This window comes from Olea europaea, unplaced genomic scaffold (assembly GCF_002742605.1).
Source record: "Olea europaea var. sylvestris unplaced genomic scaffold, O_europaea_v1 scaffold1142, whole genome shotgun sequence".
Lineage (NCBI taxonomy): Eukaryota > Viridiplantae > Streptophyta > Magnoliopsida > Lamiales > Oleaceae > Olea > Olea europaea.
Genome location: NW_019228810.1, coordinates 308,703 through 326,746, shown reverse-complemented (window position 1 = coordinate 326,746; position 18,044 = coordinate 308,703). Strand labels below are relative to the sequence as shown.

The window sequence follows — 18,044 nt, the reverse complement described above, 5'->3', positions numbered from 1 at the left end:
GTTTGGACGGCTTTTTACTATTTTCAAATCAAATGGTTTGAAAAAATTTCATTCCAATTCATTTTCGAAGTCAAACTAAATTATTTGATTTTAAACCATGATTTAATTGACGTAAATATAACGTTTTTCAGAAAGCTTAAATATATATTAATTTATAATTTTAATACAACACCTAAAGTGAGACCTTCTGAGTTCACTGCACAACATTTGGTGAGGACTAGAGTAACACGAAACAAAACTTAAGGGACTACTATTGTAATCTCATCAAACACGGAAAAAGAAGACTTGAGGGTGACTGGGAGAGTGATTGTTGTCGAAATTAGACAGAGATGGAGGGTGACTGGGAGAGTGATTGTTGTCGAAATTAGACAGAGATTTCTAACCCCGATATCCATATACAAAGGTCCCGCGTATAAATCGTTACACAGAGAGAGAGAGAGAGAGAGAGAGAGAGAGAGAGAGAGATGTGGGAATCAATCTGCTTGACGATTGCGGCTACGGCCGGCAACAACATAGGCAAAGTCCTGCAGAAAAAAGGCACCGTCATTCTCCCTCCTCTTTCTTTGAAGCTCAAGGTATGTGCACATTTTCTCTTCTAATATATGTATGTATTGCATTTCTTGGTTTTTGTTTTATATGAATCTTGGATTCATACATTCCTGTTTTTAATTGATATTTATTGTTGCGTCCCCTTCAAGAAACAGATTATGTTTTCAATTCCTCTTGCTTTTCAATGATTCGTTTAGTGTTTTGCGGTATTGGATTACCTAATTTAGAAATGAATTTATGAATGATTCGATAGTGTAAGCTCGTGTTTTTTATGAATGAAATGAATTTGTAAGGAAAGAATTAAAAAGGCAATCGCAAATGAAATGCACCCCTTACTTTGAGTCTTTTTAATAAATGGCCTTGAATGTGATATTTTATTGCAAATGACTTGTTATTATTTTCTGTTTTTCTGTTGATGGCGGATGGGGTTTATATTGACTAGATGGAGTTTGAAATGGCATATTCCGAGTTTCGCAAGGTTGAAAGATTCAGCTATCTCCAGATTTAGTTTGCCAAATCATTTCCGGAATGGCTAATTCCGATATAAATACGAGGCAAGGAAGCCTTTTTTGGGTTGTAATATGAAATCTCAGTGCGTCAGGCATGAGTTAATGTGTCTTTGATTGTTCCACTGATGTTTTTCTCAATAAATTTGGGGTCGATGGTATGAAACTTCATTTTTGCTATCAACTACAAAAAGTAGTTATCAACGTCTTTAACTTCTTCCAAAGAAAAATACATGAAAAAGTAATTCGTGTGAACATTTATATTTGACCATGGAATAGCAACATTATTGTGTACTGATGAATGAATAAATGATGAGGATTTTGACCTGTCTTGGCATTCAACTTGATAATAGTTGAGAAAAGGTATTTTAGCTCCCGTTTGATAGCAATTTTTCATCTCAAAAAATTGATTTTTTAACCGTTATTTCACTATTCCAGCCGTCATTTTTGACTTCTTCACTCAGGTTGGATCCACTTCTCTTTCGAATGGTCAAAAAATCAATTCTCATAATCACTACCGAACATACCCTTATTATTTTAAAAATAGCAATATAGCAATATAATTTCATTTAACAACTTTTAGTTGATCAATGCTTTAATAATTATGAAATATAAAATCCAAATAACTTCATTTACACTATTTATTGCTCAGTTTCTGGAGTTAAGCAAACTAAATTGTTAGCTGTTTGTTGATCATATTGAAAACTTACTCGTTGTTCTTCTTCCTTCTGAACTTTCTTAACATTTTTCCTTCTACTACTCAATATTTTTTGGGTGTTTTGAAATGATCTGTTTTTGTAGGTCATAAAAACATATGCTTCCAATAAAACATGGATTATAGGCTTTCTGATGGACATTTTTGGAGCTGTCTTGATGCTGCGAGCACTATCTCAAGCTCCTGTAAATGTTTTATGAGCAATTTCTTTTATACAAACTTCGAGCAAGCTCTCTAATTTTCTCCTGTTCAGCAATTTATGTGTTCTTAAAGGTAATAATATGAAATTTTGCTTATGCATCTCCCATAATGTTAATGATCAATTCTAGGTATCTGTCGTTCAACCTGTTTCTGGCTGCGGACTTGCCATCCTTTCAGTTTTTTCCCATTTTTATTTGAAGGAGACCATGAATACTATTGACTGGATAGGAATTTCTCTGGCTGGCATCGGCACTATAGGTAATACGAACTCTTTGAAACGCTAAAATGAAGATGCTTTATGCCCTTACTTAATAATTTTGAAGTTGAAATTTGGTCCTCCTCTAATTTCTAAATATTATATATCTTTATATGCAACAGGTGTTGGTGCTGGAGGGGAGGAGCAAAACTCATCTATCTCAATTTTCCATTTACCTTGGCTGGGGGTTATTGTTGCATTCTTGTTTGTAGGTATCTTACCCTATTCACCATCAGACAATAAGAGCAATTTCATAATTATTTAAAATGTTGTATGTGCATCAGTATTACATATACCCTGTTACGAGTACATACCGTTAAAGGGTGCTACATACACCCTTGGACACTAATTCTTAATGATTTTGCGCTTTAAATGTCAATTACAGATATATGTTAAATTTTTGTTGCAATCTGAAACGTTATGTTTTGTTGTATTCCTTGATCTTATTTCATATACTTCTTTGTATCCTGTTATGTGGCATTTTCCTGGTAATTTTACAGATTGCTCAAGTTTTTCTTTGATTTGATTGGTTAAATATTCTTGCATCAAAACTTAAAGAGAGAGACATGATTAATTTAGTGCAATTAGTTACATTCATTCTAATAATTGTATGCCAAAATGTTGCAGTTAAAAGAAAAAAATAGGTTTGCTTAGTTCTCAGAGTGATGTAGAATTCACAACTAGTTTCCTGTGTCTGGTTGGACTTTCCTTAACTCGGATTAATTTTCAGGATGGTCGGTCTATCAGCAATATGGCAAGCAAACAAGCTTGAGGGTGGAGATGGGGATGGGATGTTTTATCAAATTATGGAAATAATGAGAATAAATAAATTTAACCATGGCCATATTAAAAATTTCGAACATTTCCTTCCATTATTGTTTTGCCCCAAACCCATTTGCATCTCACCACCAGAGAAATCTACCCCCTGGCTCCCACCATCACCACAATCTTGCTGTCCTTTCTTCTCAACTGGGCCATTCTAGCCTTCCGCCAATAATTTCTCCGACTACCAGCCCTAAACTTCTACCACCACTTTAGATTAACGACCACCAAATTGTAGAGGAGAGGTGACTGGTGGAGATGGTGACTCATTCCATAGGTGGACGATAGAGGTGGTAGCAGTTGGTAATGACTGATGGGGACCTTATTTTAATTTGCATCTTTCTTTCTTCTCTCCCTTGTTTTCTTTTCCTCTTCTTCTGAGAGAATGTTTGGGGGTGGGTGGGATTGGTGTTAACATCAATTACTATTATGATAAGTTTACATTGTACTACGATCATCCACAATTGGATGCTTCTATTTCCTTTTTGTAATTATGTAATACAAGAATTCTTGGCCATCATTTTGTGACCGACACAATGGGGATTTGCATGATGTACCAATAACTTTCACCTAAAACTCCATGTCATTTAAAATGAGAGCATTTAGCTGGAGGGATGTTCCATTTTCTAGGTCATCTTAACTATTACTCTGACGCTTAGTTTTGAGGTATCTTAAATTTAAATGTTAAAGTGCCCAGGATCATACTTAGTTATATTTTAAAAGTCACGTCTATGTGCGGGGGGTTTGGAGGGGGGAATGAGGAGGTGTCCCTTTTTGTTGCAATTATTTTTTTATTTTCACTGTGTTTGTAATGATTGGCCTCTGGGCATTTGAATCTTGTCACATGCTTTTAACTTTTCTTCTCGGTTAAAAGAAAAGGAAAAACAATAAGCTGTTACTTTTTTATTCTGTAATAGTGACCCCTTTATAATGCTTTGGTGACTACAGGTACTGCTTAATGGATGGCTTCGTATTTACAGATGCCGGCGAAGAGAACAGGACTTGGTAAATCTTATGTTCCTTATAAAGTATATTGTTGATTGGACTGACACGTTTTTGCATTTTTCCCCTTTCAGGTGCAATATGAAGTTGTTGAGGAAATAATATATGGCTTGGAATCTGGCATTTTGTTTGGGTACATTTTTTACCTGAATTTTAGTAACAAGAAACTTTTTATGCTTTTGTGGTTTTCTTCTCTCAGTTTAACCTTGTGGTTTGTTAATTATGGTCATATGAAGATGTCATTGGTTGGATTGAATTTACCATATAATTTCTAGGGGCAAAGACATTGAAGTTACCCCTTTCTTGGTGTGTTCTGCCTTAATGGCAATTTTCCCTGGTTTTGGAATGAGGTTCATTTCCCAAATCTTCCCTCAAACTTTAACCGAGATTTGTCGTAATTGCCGACATATACAAGATCTCAACCATCTTTTCTTATCTCTCACTTCAAACATTGATCTAGAGGACAATGAAGAGCTGATGTGAAATTAGTGTAATTAGAGTTTCATGGTGTAAGATCTGGTTATATTTTCATTTTAATGTTTCAGAATCTATTTGATTTTCAAACCCATTTAACAAGGATGGGAAGGATGTTGGTTAAGTCAGGGGTATTTCTGTCACTTCAAGTGGAAAAAGTGCAATAAGACTTGCCTTTTTTTTTTGGGTAATTTTATCTAATTATAATTATTTGTAATTAATGATTATGAAAAGATAACCATAACTATTATTCTTGAACTTTATGAATGGTAAAACGTTTTACACAGTGTAATCATCAACATCTACTTGATTTTGACAGTGATTAAATCCGCTTAAATATACCAAACAAAATGGGGCCTTAGAAGACTTGCATCAAATGTATGTAATATCAAGCTTTGACAGTGGTGTAATTTGTTTGATATTATGTAACTTTGGGGTTCAAATGTCAACACAAATATAGGGAGGTTATTCAGCACCAAGGCATGACACTAGGATGGGGGTTAATATGACTTCACTAGTATTTTTTATTATTTTTAATATCGATTGGGTTAACTTTCAATACTTTATGATTTTAAGACTGGCTAAAAGGGAAAGAAGGCTCAAAGAATGCCACTGTACTTTTAAGTCACGAAGAGAAGATGATTTTTGTGCTCGTGTAGTTGTTTAATACCTTGTTACTGTTGTACTTTTTGGAGTCGATATCAATCAATGCTGAGATGCTGGATATCTTGACAGCTTGATTTGTTCATTGTGCAAGTTTTGAATTAACCAAAGTTAGGAGATCAGCAGTCACTCTCTCGAATAGGTTCTGGAACATTGTGTGAGTAATGCTGGCTTATTGAGGGGTACAACATGCTAGTTCAGTGCCTACACGAGAGACAATTGCCCGACAGCTTGAGAATGTTCTCAATGCATAAAATGATGAGTATCTTCATTTCTTAAAGCTGTATCCGAGGGCTATGGATTTTGCTCCATACTCTTCTATTCTTGAGCTGGAAACAATATTGTTATCCGTCATAGATTAGGTATTCAAAATTTTTTATGGTAATAGAATGCTGAATGGAAGTTACCTTGGGTTTTTGTTAAGCACAGGCAATTTTGTTTTTATTGGGAGTATCAATGCTCATGACAGTAAGATCAATCTACAACGGGCTGGGTTTCAATTTCTAGTCTTGAACTGATATTCCTTTTTCTATTTTTTATTATTTTTTTTGGAGTGAATACCAGATTGGAGTGCAACAGCAACACATTTATGTGGAGAATTAATCCCTCACCACACTCAACTCTATTTCTCCAAAAAACTCAAAGAGGTTTTCGTTTCCTGAAACTAGGCTTCACTTCTCACTCGTTTTATTAGTTCACAAAGGACATATATGCACTCATTTGTCTTTTTCTTATTAAGCCCTCGTTCGAAGATGGGATTTGTATTCATGGAGCAGGGGTTTTCTAAGTTACTGCTACCCATTTGTTTATTAATCAGCATATCCTGCAGTGGTTCCGGATTTGTTTACCAGGTAATTTAAAAGCCGGTGCTATTTTTGTCTCTCAATCAGGCTACTGTTCTTTCTATCCTTAGTTTATTTTGCTAAATTTGCATTCAGACAAACCATGTTCAGATATCTATTTGCCCCTTAGAAGGGACTATTCCTTTAGGATTGATCTCATTGCCATATAGTATTATGTAACGTAGCTATTGATTGAGTATGTATTTGTGATAATAATTGCTCTCAATCTTCCAAAATAGACACGTGGTTTGAAGCATGGGAGAGCAATTGTTTTGTCTACTTGCGCTGCTGTTGCATCAATCATGACAGGTGTACTTGCTGGTATGTTTGCATTGGGTGAAGGATTGCCTTCAGCGCCAGTGGCTCGTCTTTCCCTTCTGCTTGGATGGTATGCTATATCCATTCGTTTGTCTTTTTTATTCCTCTTGAAACATGCTACTAACTCTGATCAAATATGTGGAAACTAGTTTAGATTTAGTTTGTGTTTTCTTCTCTTTCGTTTTTATTCTCTTCTATTCTCCTCTTCACTCTCTTAATCCTTCTTTTTCCCCATCCTGCACTTTTGAGTTTATAATATAAGTAGTAGGACTGTAGGAGTTTTAATCTGCCATAAGCAGAACTTACTTGCCAGATGGGAAATGAGTGTAATTCTCTGGTTGAAGTCATGTCTCAAAAGCCTGCATCTAATCTTCAAACAGTGATTAGCTATGTCTCAAGTGCATCTAATCTTCAAACACTTGCCAGATAGGGAACAAGTGTGATTTTCTGGTTGAAGTCATGTCTCAAATGTCTGCGTCTAATCTTCCGAACACCGATTAGTCCTACCTACAATTTTTTATCTTCAGGATTTGGTCAAAATACAGTAGAAACTTGTTCACATCAAGATCTTCAAATGCAGGATATTTATTCTGGTCGGTGTTATCCTACTGGTAGCTTCAACTCGGCTGGCGCGTGCCCTCCCAAAGCCATGGCAACATTTGTCAAGAAGTGGGACGGAGAGGAATTTTGGCATCAGGCAATCGGTCTCAACCCGCACAAGAGACACCAATCCTAGTACTGTTATCCAAACAAGTACATTGCATCATCTGATATCACCTCTCTCAAAAGAGAAAGATTGATTCGATTTAGGAAAAAATACAAAGTTTCCAACTCTCTTGAGGTTCTTAAGAATGTTTGGTCCCTTAGTGCATGTTTCGTTGGAGGATTCGATAATACAAGGTAGTGTTAAGGAATAAAAAGAAACTAAAATTTTGTTCATTGTATTGTCTGGTCTTTTCTAATATAATATTGTGTACCAAACATGCCCTTATTGTATAGAGGCACATTTGCACAAAAATATCATTATAGAGGGAGCTTTGAATATTTTCATTTAATCACATTTCCTTCCTTTTGTTGGACTCAGTATATTCATTTTTATTGGTCTAAATTTGTTGTCCAAGAGGGTGCCTAGGCTTTTTAGCATCATAATTTCTGATAGTATACTGTTTGTAATGCAAGGCATTTCCTATTTTGAAATAGTGACATCCTTAAAATAATTTGAAATAATGGCACGTTATGTATGCTAGATCGGATAGTACGGAATAGAAAATTGATAGTAGTCGATAATACAATTTGACATGGTTCTCTTCCTTAATATAGAATTTGAAAATTTTATATATTGCACTATTTATTTAGTAACGAATCTATCTCAAACGTGATTTGACTTGATGTATACTTGAGAAATAATTATAATGTAAATATGACAAATATTTTTAGAGTGCTTTTGGAATGTAATAATTAATAAAACTAGCAATATAATAAATGAAAATTAGTAAATTCTTTTTGGTAATAATCTACCGTTTCAAACACTCCGTTCCTGTTTTGGTAATTTCAAGGGTGCACCTTAAATATTTATTACTTTTCTTTTCCATAATTCTTCTATTAAATAGTGATGATATCACTTTTAAAATATTTATCAATAATTTTGACTTAAGGCTAGATGTTACTCTTACATTTAGGGGGTGTTTGATATCCATTTTCATGTAAAAATGCATTTTAGAACAATAAATTGATGGAAATTTATGGTTGAAAAATAAGGAAATTTTTTTTATTTACGTGTAATATTATTTTAATAAAGAATGTGTGGTTAAAAAGAAGAAAGAGAAAAATGCATTTTCAAAAAAATGGGTACCAAACGGTGGTTTGAATAGATATTTGAATAGATTTTGATAAAAATTAATGAAATGTATAATTAAATAATGGTTACAAGTTATGGATCCCAAATTTATAATTGAAATTGATTTTGAGAAAAATAAAAATAATTTCAAGGCTAAATTACTTGCAATTTTAACCAACAAAAAAATTACTTAGCTTAAAAAATTATTTAATCATTTACTAATAAATAATCGTATATATAGAAAAAACTTAAATGACAACCAATTGAAGATATTATAGTCAACTAAATCTTTTAGACAGAAATCTTTTATAGGCCCTTCAGAGTAGAGATTAATAAGAGTAGAGATTTCATTTTCTTGAATTAATTTTATTTTTTTTAATAAAACCAAAATACTATCACCCCAAATGCTTTTCAGCTTTGCATAAAAACAACTTTTCGAAAACATGCCCTTACTTATAGGCAAAGAGCCACCTTAAAATCTCCTAAAGACACTCCAACCCTAGTTTGACAATGTTGTTAGGGTTAAGTCAAGGGTTTTGCTATTGTGATAGGGGCGTGACAAGCACCTATGACAGGTCGCCTATGTGGTGCCCCCGGCCTGTCACGGCCCTTGTTCGTTTATCAAAACCCTTAAAACAAACCAAAATTTCCATCAAATCAAACAGTTTCTAGAGGGCATGTTTGGGGGCAGTGTGTCCCCCTCAACAATGGCATCCCTTGTGCTTTGTGGGCTGACAATGACTTGAAGTGTGACAAATAAGTTGGCCCTTTAGACAGGTTTTTAGTAGTGCGTTACCCATTTCGTAGGGAATTAATGAGTAAATTCTACAGGAAAATCATTTTCTTCAAAAGAAAGGCCGAAGGCAACTTCATTGAGATGATGATTGTGCACAAATAAAATTTCGAGCAGTTTGCATATCTCTAGACCTACGCACTGCTGAAGAACAAATAGATTCTTTAGACCGTCATAACAATTCAATATCTTCAGAAGAAATGCACAGATTATTGAATCTGTACTAATCGACCTGATAAAACATCATTCTCGTTCTATACTAAGCTGGTCTTATCCTCATTATGCTCAAGAATTCCATACAGGAAAGAAAGAGCTGCTTCTAGCAATCGACCCCTGCAATCATGAGACCATAATCTGATATAACCTTGTGAAGCTGATACTCATTTTGAGCATTTACACAAGGACTTGCACAGAATCAGAAATACGCAAGAAATAATGCACAATGAAATGCGGTTGAACTAATTGTTTTCCAACTAAAAATAGCAAGAACGAAGAACAATGGTGCACTGATTAACCATTCAGCTATAACAGAGTTGTGGGAAACCCAAAGGAAAATTCCGATGAAATTCAGACTACAAAGAATGAAAAGGGTACGTGGTAATGCATTATATGTGGCCCCCATGAAGAACCTCTTACGTCACAATCAATCAGATCTAATTGCATTAAAGTACTCATTTGAGAGATAGGCCTACCAAAAAACAAGAATTTCATCATGACTTGATTTCAGTTGGGTAATCGCCCAGTTGCTCCATTTTCCAGCTTTCATGAGGGGCCACATGGTCCATGTATGGAGTGTATTGCTGCAAGTTAAACAACAGAATCAGTCCCTGCATCATACAAGGTCATTCAAGCAACAAGTAGCTGCAGAAATGCATTATGTTTTTTTATCATTTACTTAGTTATCATTCTACTGTAGCTGCATTATACTTATATTTGATCTCACCGGAAAGAGCAAATTGAAATACGTATCTTTCTATTCATTTGACTCTCATGCTTAATTACCAAAGATAATTCTCATCTCATCTCTTTATTCTGCAAATGTAATTATCCGATCATCTCTTCTTATTTATACAGGAAAAAAAAAAAAAAAATTCTATTGCAAACCTAGAATACTAAAAAATTGAGAAACAGGCTTGAATTTCCTAGTACTCTTTAAACAAGGCCTCTATGGCAAGAAAACTTTGGCCAAGCGAACTTCCAATGCCACAGCCTAAATCAGTGTTCTGTTTCCACCTTTACCTTTGATAGCATCTCATCAAGAGAGCATACATGATAAGAGAACAAACAATCATCATTTCAATTTACTCAACACTTATAATAATTTAAACATATTCCAGGAATCCAATCCACCAGCATTAAGGATTGTGCATCACATTACTTATTACCTACTTATTTGAGCTAAACTTACTGACTTGGGCACTCAAGTAAAAAAGTTGAAAGTGAAGCCTTAAAGATTGATACCTCCATTTTTGTTAAAAGCTCTTTGGCAGTTGGAGCCGAAAGAACTATATGCCGAGCACTTGGCTTAATGAAACCTTCTTCAACACCTCTGTCAAATAATGTGAGCAAAGAGTCGTAGTATCCATCAATGTTTAGCAAGCCAACCTGTATAATGAATAACACATAATAAGCAAGCAATTCTTCTCATCTTAAATCTAACATGATAATCATAGTTGCACGGCTTGCGTGACTGCCTCACCGGTTTTTTGTGAATTCCAAGTTGTGCCCATGTTATCATTTCCAATAGCTCTTCCATAGTTCCATATCCTCCTACGATATTCATGACACCAAAATGTTGCCCTATAGGTTAATGTAGGAAAACATAAAAACGCTTGAATAGAATTCCAGATTATTACCAGGAAGAGCAATAAAAGCCTCTGCCTCCGAAGCCATTTTGGCTTTACGCTCATGCATATCCATAACAATGCTTACATCACCAACAGCTTCACCGGATATCTGTCACTAGGACTCATTTCAGTAATATATTATTCGAGATAAACAATGTTTATATTTAGCCACAGAAGAACGGTCTAGTCGATGTAGAACTTGTATCGAATTATAAAACATATTCTAATATCATTCCCATTTGTCACCTCTATATGAAATGGCATTACCATCCATTGCATAAATAACCGAAGATTTTTAAGATATAAGAACGCAACTCAAAAAGCACAATCAAGAAATAGTGCAATTAACATGGTACAAGTACATTTTTGAAAGAAAACTAGTCACTAGCAGTTCTGGTCCCATCGGTTATCTGTAATTTCGGGATGATTTCAGATTGTCAATAGTCCACGAACAATCAAGGTGAACATTGTAGCTCAGACATTATTGAACAGTCGGAAAAACTTGCAAAAAATTTTATGAGGAAATACCTCAATCGGAACAAGAGCCTTCGGAATGACACTGCACATTCAAAGCAATCAACATTGTAATCGAATGTTATCAATCTATTGTTACTCATAAAAATATTAATTTTAAGGTCCATTTTTCACTTACCCAAGAACATGACAACCACCATCATGGACTCTCTGGGAAATTAGCCCCATTAAACCAACACTCCCACCGCCATAAACCAAGTCCATCTTCCTATTCACCTTCAATTAATATTCAAAAAGTGAAAGATAATAAGCAGAAAGCAAGTTAATGGCATTATCAAAGATATAAAGCATCAAAGCAAGTAAAAGTTGAAAATATGGAAAATTTGCAAGCTTACCGAGAAAACACAATGAAATCTATCTAAAAAGGCATAAAACTTGTAAAAACCCAATTCAAAACACAAGAATCCCATTATTAAGTGTTTCGACGCTGTAATTCAATAAATGCAAAATAATATCCAATACTGAAACAAAGATTAACGCTTTTATGAAGGAAAAATAACCAACCATTTCATTGCCCAATTCAATAGCAGCATCACTGAAGATTTTCTTATAGCCTGGGTTGCTTCCACAGAAGACACAAACCCGTTTGAATTTGCTAGCTCTATCCATTGATTCTATTAAACTATTCCTCTATAATTCCAAGCAATTTGTATTTACACTTGCGCTGTTGATACTTATATATTAAAATATCCCTAGAAAATATAAAAATCAAAGATAAATCATGATATACGCCCAGACAGAATGGATATTATTAAATATTGCATAAATGAAAGCTATTTTTAATTATCTTAATGAGAAATTGCTGGGAAATTACGTTCTTTCTCTATTTTCACCTATTCTTTGTAAAGGTAGAATGCAGTCAAATCAAAAAGAAATAATAATAATAATAAAAAAAAAAATAGACATGTCATTCTTGGATCAATTCGAATGCAGTCTTTGTCTAGCATAATTCAAACGTGTCAAGAGTTAATCCGTACGCATAAAATGAACTATACAGAATTGATTTCATATTCATAGTGAATTGAAGATATTAGGTAAAAAAAAATAGACGTGTCATTCTTGGGATCAATTCGAATGTGGTCTTTGTCTAGCATAATTCAAACGTGTCACGAGTTAATCCGTACGCATAAAATGAACTATACAAAACTGATCTCATATTCATAGCGAATAAAAGATATGTAGTCCATTGATAATATGACAACATATGATGTTGTGTTGCCACATCATCGGTGGGGTCTAAAATACCAATGATGTGGACAACACATGCGTGGACAACACATCAATTCAAATGAATTATAATGAGTACGAGTCTCTAACTGCATGTATAACGCATCACGCAAATATTTAATTTATTTATTTATGCTTTAAACTTCGTGTGCCATCTCATCACGCGAGAAAAAAATTTCGGCTCGTGATCACTCTCACTTCACTTCACTTCCCTCTTCTGCCACGCGTAATTTTGCACCTAAAGTTACATATATTACACAGTACTGTTTATTTTCAGAAAATTAATCTGTCACCAAGCTGAAAGTATGATTGCTCATAGCCTGTCTTCATACTCAGAAAGAGGTGTTATCTGATCCTTCAAACCCTTTCTCTTACGGATATCAGTGACAAGCTGTGCAGCTTGGGATCCCGATTCCAGCGGATCAGACGACATCACGTCCCAATGATCGAACACGGACTGAGGAAAGGCCTGTCCTGACGTAGCAGCTCTTAAGTTACCCGAGAAACCAAAAGACTCGACGACAGGAAGGTAAGCCTTGATGTTGTATAATGGAGTACCCAGCCTCTGCATTTCTTCAAACACGTGCCCGCGTTTCTGGTTCAGAACGCTATAAATACCGCCAAGAGCCTGCTCGGGTGCTTGTATCTCTACCAGGTATACCGGTTCCAAAAGCCGAGGTTTGGCAGTAAGCTGGGAAGCATAAATAACCCTCCTAGCAGTTGGAATTATCTGGCCTCCTCCTCTGTGAATAGCATCAGCATGAAGAACCACATCACAAACTTCAAAGCAGATCCCTCTCATGTTTTCCTCAGCCAGAGGACCTTCCTTAGAAGCCCACTGAAATCCAGCAACAATAGAATCTTTAATTTCATTCAGGTACTGAACACCCTTGCACATGTCAACAACCATGTTGGGGCCGGTAGTCTCAGGACCAAAGCACCATATTTTCTTTGCAAGTTCCTTGTCCCAACCAAACTCCTCCGATAAAATCTTGGAACGAATCTTTGGATCGTCCCTTGGACCAATACGTCCATCATCAATGGCCTCGGCAAGTCCCTCTTCCATGGGTCTAGCTTCCAGGTAAAGTCGGTTGTGCTTGTTAGGAGATTTACTCATAACAGTGCGACAAGACCTCACCAGAACAGTCTCACGGAAGGACACAACTGGATCAGATTTTACAATTTCAGCACCACCCATGAAATCTTCCTGCAAATCCTTCAAACATATCTCAAGGTGGAGTTCTCCAGCACCAGCAATAATATGCTCCCCAGACTCCTCAATTGTACAGACAACCATAGGATCAGATTTGGCCAAACGTTTCAAACCCTCAACGAGCTTGGGCAGGTCAGAAGCAACCTTACACTGGACAGCCACACGCACAACAGGTGAGACCGAGAACTTCATTGCTCTAATTGGATGAGCATCAACTTCTTTTTCATTGGTAAGAGTTGCATTTTTAGTAATATATTGATCAAGACCAACCATAGCAACTGTGTTTCCACAAGGCACGTCTTCCACAGTTTCCTGTTTCTTGCCCATCCAAATAACAGTCCTCTGTACACTCTTAACGTACAAGTCCTTTTTCTCTCCTGGGACATAGTTGGGTCCCATGATTCTGACCTTCAAACCTGTCGAGACCTTACCGGAGAATACACGACCAAAAGCAAAGAATCGACCCTTATCAGATGCAGGTATCATCTTAGACACATAGAGCATGAGAGGCCCTTTAGGGTCGCAGTTTCTTATACCATTAGCATATGGATCATCCATCGGACCTTCATACAAGTTCTCCACGCGGTATTTTTGAGCCTTGGCAGGAGATGGAAGGTGGAATATCATCATTTCCAAGAGAGCATCGCTAGCAGGAAGCCATGCTTGCATAACACGTTTCATCAGTGCCTTCCCCATCAAATCTTTCTCTTCGGACTTCATGGTGATACCAAGCTTCTGTAACATAGGCCAGAGCTTATCTTTTTGATCATTCATACAAATGTTGATGATCTGCTTGATAGGTTCATAACATAATTGCACAAATCCGCGCTTGCAAGTTGGAGAACCAGTGTTTTTGGTGGTCCATTTCTTAGTGGCAGGGTCGAAAAAATTCTCACCCCAAAGTCTTTTCATCATCTTAGCCTCATCAACACCGAACTTGGAAGCATACGTCCTGGCAAAGTTAGAAAGAGTGAAAGCCCATCCATGCAACCCAGCAGAAAAGGCAACTGTACCTTTCTCAGGGTAAACCTGGACATCACCAAGCAGGGGATCTTCATATGTGGCCATGATGACATTTGCGTTCTCGATAACTCTTTGGAATGTCTGATAAGCCTCCTCTCCATCGACCTGGAGCTCGAGAAAACACCTGTCCATCTTGTTCACTGTCAAGACAGGTCGAATCCTTTCTCCAAGGGCCTGTCGAAGGACGGTTTCTGTTTGAACGCAAACGCCTTCAACGCAATCAACCACGACAAGTGCACCATCAGTAATACGAAGAGCAGCTGTCACTTCAGATGAGAAGTCGACGTGCCCAGGAGAATCAATAAGATTGATGAGGTATTCATTCCCTTGGCGCTCTCCCTTAAAGTTCTTCAAAGCTTCATCTGCCATCTCATAGTAGAGTGAAATACCAGTAGACTTAATAGTAATACCTCGCTCAGCCTCATCCTGTCTTGTATCTGTCATTCGGACATCTCCAGCAACTTCCTGTGCAATAATACCGGCAGCAGCCACTAGAGAATCAGTAAGGGTGGACTTCCCTGTTAATGACAAACAACAGGTTATGTTAGGACATCGACCAACTCTAATGATGCGATTAAGGGAGAAAGAAGAAACACATTGCACGCTCTGTCAATAAATCAACAATTAAATCTCTCTTTTTCTCTATTGGTTATGAAAATTTATACTCTTGCTGATATACTACTAAGTAAAACTGAACCCAAATTGATAATAATACATTATTTCACTCTATCCGCATAATAATAAGCATAGCTAGAATCTTGCAACAATTGACTGGACTTGAGCAGTTGTTATCTACTAGCATCCTTACCATGATCAACATGTGCAATAACCGACATATTACGTATATTATGCTTCAAATCCATAATTCTACGGAGCTCATCGGCTGAGAATTTCACCTACAAATGTTATCTCACCATCAGAAAACAGTCACCAGCAACCAAAGATTATATTTCGAGAAATGATTGTATACCAACCATTTTTGACAGGCCAGGCGAATCAAAGGCAAAGCTCGCAACAGTAGAGGGAAGATATTTCTTCAAGAACACCTGTGGCCCGCAAGGCAAAACATCAGATAACTATAAATCAACAGACTGGTGCAATTTATGCAAGAAAATCATGGAGTACGAAATAAGATTGTAGAGAATCATCCCTTCACTAGAAAGATCGGAACATGATTCTATCAGCTTAAACGATTGACACATCTTATTTGAAAAGCCAGTAAAAGTAAAAGTTGATCACATCAGAATTTTTTGACTCATTTTGTATGAAAAGCCAGTAAAAGTCGATCAGAATTTTTCAAACACAAATCAAAGATTGCACTGTAAATTTCCTCAAAAGTTTAAGTTGAAGCATACTCTTGTGCATATCTGTGTGTTTACAAGACTATAACACGTCCGGATGTGATTGAATCTCTGTTTTTTTATACAAATCCACAATTTCAATTAATAAAAAAAATTCTGTGCTAGATTGAGACCATGCTTTTAAATTAGCAAAATTAAATTCTAAAAAGAAAAGCCTAACATGTTTGGCGAACAAAGTAACCTTAAGTTACAAACATATTATTACCAAAATTAGCTGCTTTTAAGCCCAGCCAAACATGCTCAATGTTTGGAGAATAAAGTTCCATAAACGTAATTTTAAAGCATAAACATATTTGACTGAGCTTAAAAGTTGATTTTACGTAAACTTAATTTTATTTTAGGCTGAGACAAACATGCGTTAACAGTAAAACACCCTCAAATAAAATTAATACAAAACCCATAATAATTATTAGAAAAATCAATAGACAGTTCAAAAATGATCTGCATCTAAACATATTACCAATCAAGTCAAATACAGGAAAACACACTAGATTGTCGAAAGATGACATGATGAATTACTTAGCCTTAGCCCAACAAAGATCAAGTGCAGTATCAAATGAAGCAACGAAACTGTAGACTATACATACAGATAGAAATATATGTGCGTGAAAGACAATAATCTCTACCAATGTGAAGATGAGAGGCGGCTCCGATCCCTGAGCGATTCCAAGTCCAAAGCTTTAGCAGCTGACAGAGAGAGAGAGACGTCGCAGCGGAAATGACAAATATAGGGGCCGGCTTCCAGGCTGCGAGCGTACTTTATTGACTTCTTGGCCTCCAAGCAAACTTGCCCATCAAGAAAGTTCCATCTACCCAATTTATTTTAATATACATTCGACCTCAAGGGCAATGCCTGGTAATTGTATTTAGGGTGATGCTGCACTGTCCCACAGGCTCCTCACATATGGATATTTTTCGAGTATTTTTTTAATAAGGTGAGATCCACCTCATGTGTCATGTGAGGCTATGTGAAATGTGGTCTGTACACCCAGCTTACTTCTTGTATTTAGGAGTCCTTCTCCATTTATAGTGTAAGCCCCTGTTTGGCCCCCATTACGGGGAAAATTTAATGTATAGAATAATGTTTTTTGAAGAATGAGTGGTTGAAAAAGAAAGAAAAATTTTCGATTTACGTGTAATATTATTTTATGGAAGATTGTGTGGTTGAAAATATGAGAGAGAAAAAGTAGAATGTAATGTAATGTAATTTAATGAAAATCAAACAAGGGCTTAAATCAGATCCATGTATCAAATCTTTTGATGACCGAACATTCTATTGTTTCTTCAAGTGAAAAGTTGAATATAGCTTTTAGGGCTTGTTCGATAGTAATAATAAGAATGAATTTTTTGATCGTTAGAAAGAAAAGTGAATCCCTGTGCTTATGGTGAGTAAAGAAGTAAAAAATGACGATTGACTATATTAAGTAACGGTCAAAAAATTGATTTTTTTTGGACGAAGAACCAAACGGGGGCTTAATTGTATCTATTAATGCGGCGCTCCGGGCAATTATTGTGCAAATAGTGGATATAGTGAAGTTTAAAGGTTCATTTTTTTATTTTCTTTTTTTGTATAATGTTGATCTTCGTTCTACCAATACGCAAAACCATTTATTTTGTATTTAAAAGTTTTATTCATAATCTATTTGTTCATATTCAAATATCATAATGAATCGAGCATGCTTTGCTCCCAAAAACTTGACGAAAACACCTATTGGCTTAGCTTTGCATTTTTTTTTCCTTTTTTATTTTTTTTAAAGAGTCGGATTATTCAAAGTCCTATTTTGGACAAACCTAAGGCGGAATTGACTAGCTGAACGTCTAATGCTACATCGGACATGCTATTCGTAAAAGGGAAATTGAA

At 35.9% G+C, this 18,044-nt stretch overlaps 3 protein-coding genes across 4 annotated transcripts; 1 reads left to right on the top strand and 2 right to left on the bottom strand.

Annotated features, from left to right (window-relative positions):
* The first annotated feature begins 314 nt into the window (after positions 1-314).
* Positions 315-7,431, top strand: LOC111373564 (probable magnesium transporter NIPA9). The gene is made up of 9 exons (XM_022996113.1): positions 315-575; positions 1,857-1,955; positions 2,100-2,229; positions 2,350-2,435; positions 3,998-4,054; positions 4,126-4,184; positions 5,928-6,039; positions 6,270-6,418; positions 6,929-7,431. Exons 1-9 carry the CDS (start codon positions 465-467, stop codon positions 7,146-7,148), a joined length of 1,023 nt encoding a protein of 340 aa, XP_022851881.1. The 5' UTR covers positions 315-464; the 3' UTR covers positions 7,149-7,431.
* A 1,995-nt stretch (positions 7,432-9,426) lies between these two features.
* LOC111373562 (cytokinin riboside 5'-monophosphate phosphoribohydrolase LOG8-like) lies at positions 9,427-12,185 on the bottom strand. Of its 2 annotated transcripts, none has more exons than XM_022996111.1 (7): positions 11,864-12,185; positions 11,478-11,575; positions 11,354-11,384; positions 10,835-10,934; positions 10,678-10,778; positions 10,440-10,583; positions 9,427-9,778 (listed from the first exon to the last, which is right to left on the bottom strand). In XM_022996111.1, the coding sequence occupies exons 1-7, from the start codon at positions 11,966-11,968 to the stop codon at positions 9,689-9,691; spliced, it is 669 nt and encodes a 222-aa protein (XP_022851879.1). In that variant the 5' UTR covers positions 11,969-12,185; the 3' UTR covers positions 9,427-9,688. The 2 variants fall into 2 exon arrangements, with proteins under 2 accessions (XP_022851879.1, XP_022851880.1); XM_022996112.1 differs by having other exon boundaries at positions 10,678-10,748; positions 11,864-12,178.
* A 497-nt stretch (positions 12,186-12,682) lies between these two features.
* On the bottom strand, positions 12,683-16,954 carry LOC111373561 (elongation factor 2-like). Its single transcript, XM_022996110.1, has 4 exons — positions 16,810-16,954; positions 15,797-15,868; positions 15,631-15,718; positions 12,683-15,340 (listed from the first exon to the last, which is right to left on the bottom strand). Exons 2-4 carry the CDS (start codon positions 15,797-15,799, stop codon positions 12,900-12,902), a joined length of 2,532 nt encoding a protein of 843 aa, XP_022851878.1. The 5' UTR covers positions 15,800-15,868; positions 16,810-16,954; the 3' UTR covers positions 12,683-12,899.
* Between the last annotated feature and the right edge of the window lie 1,090 nt (positions 16,955-18,044).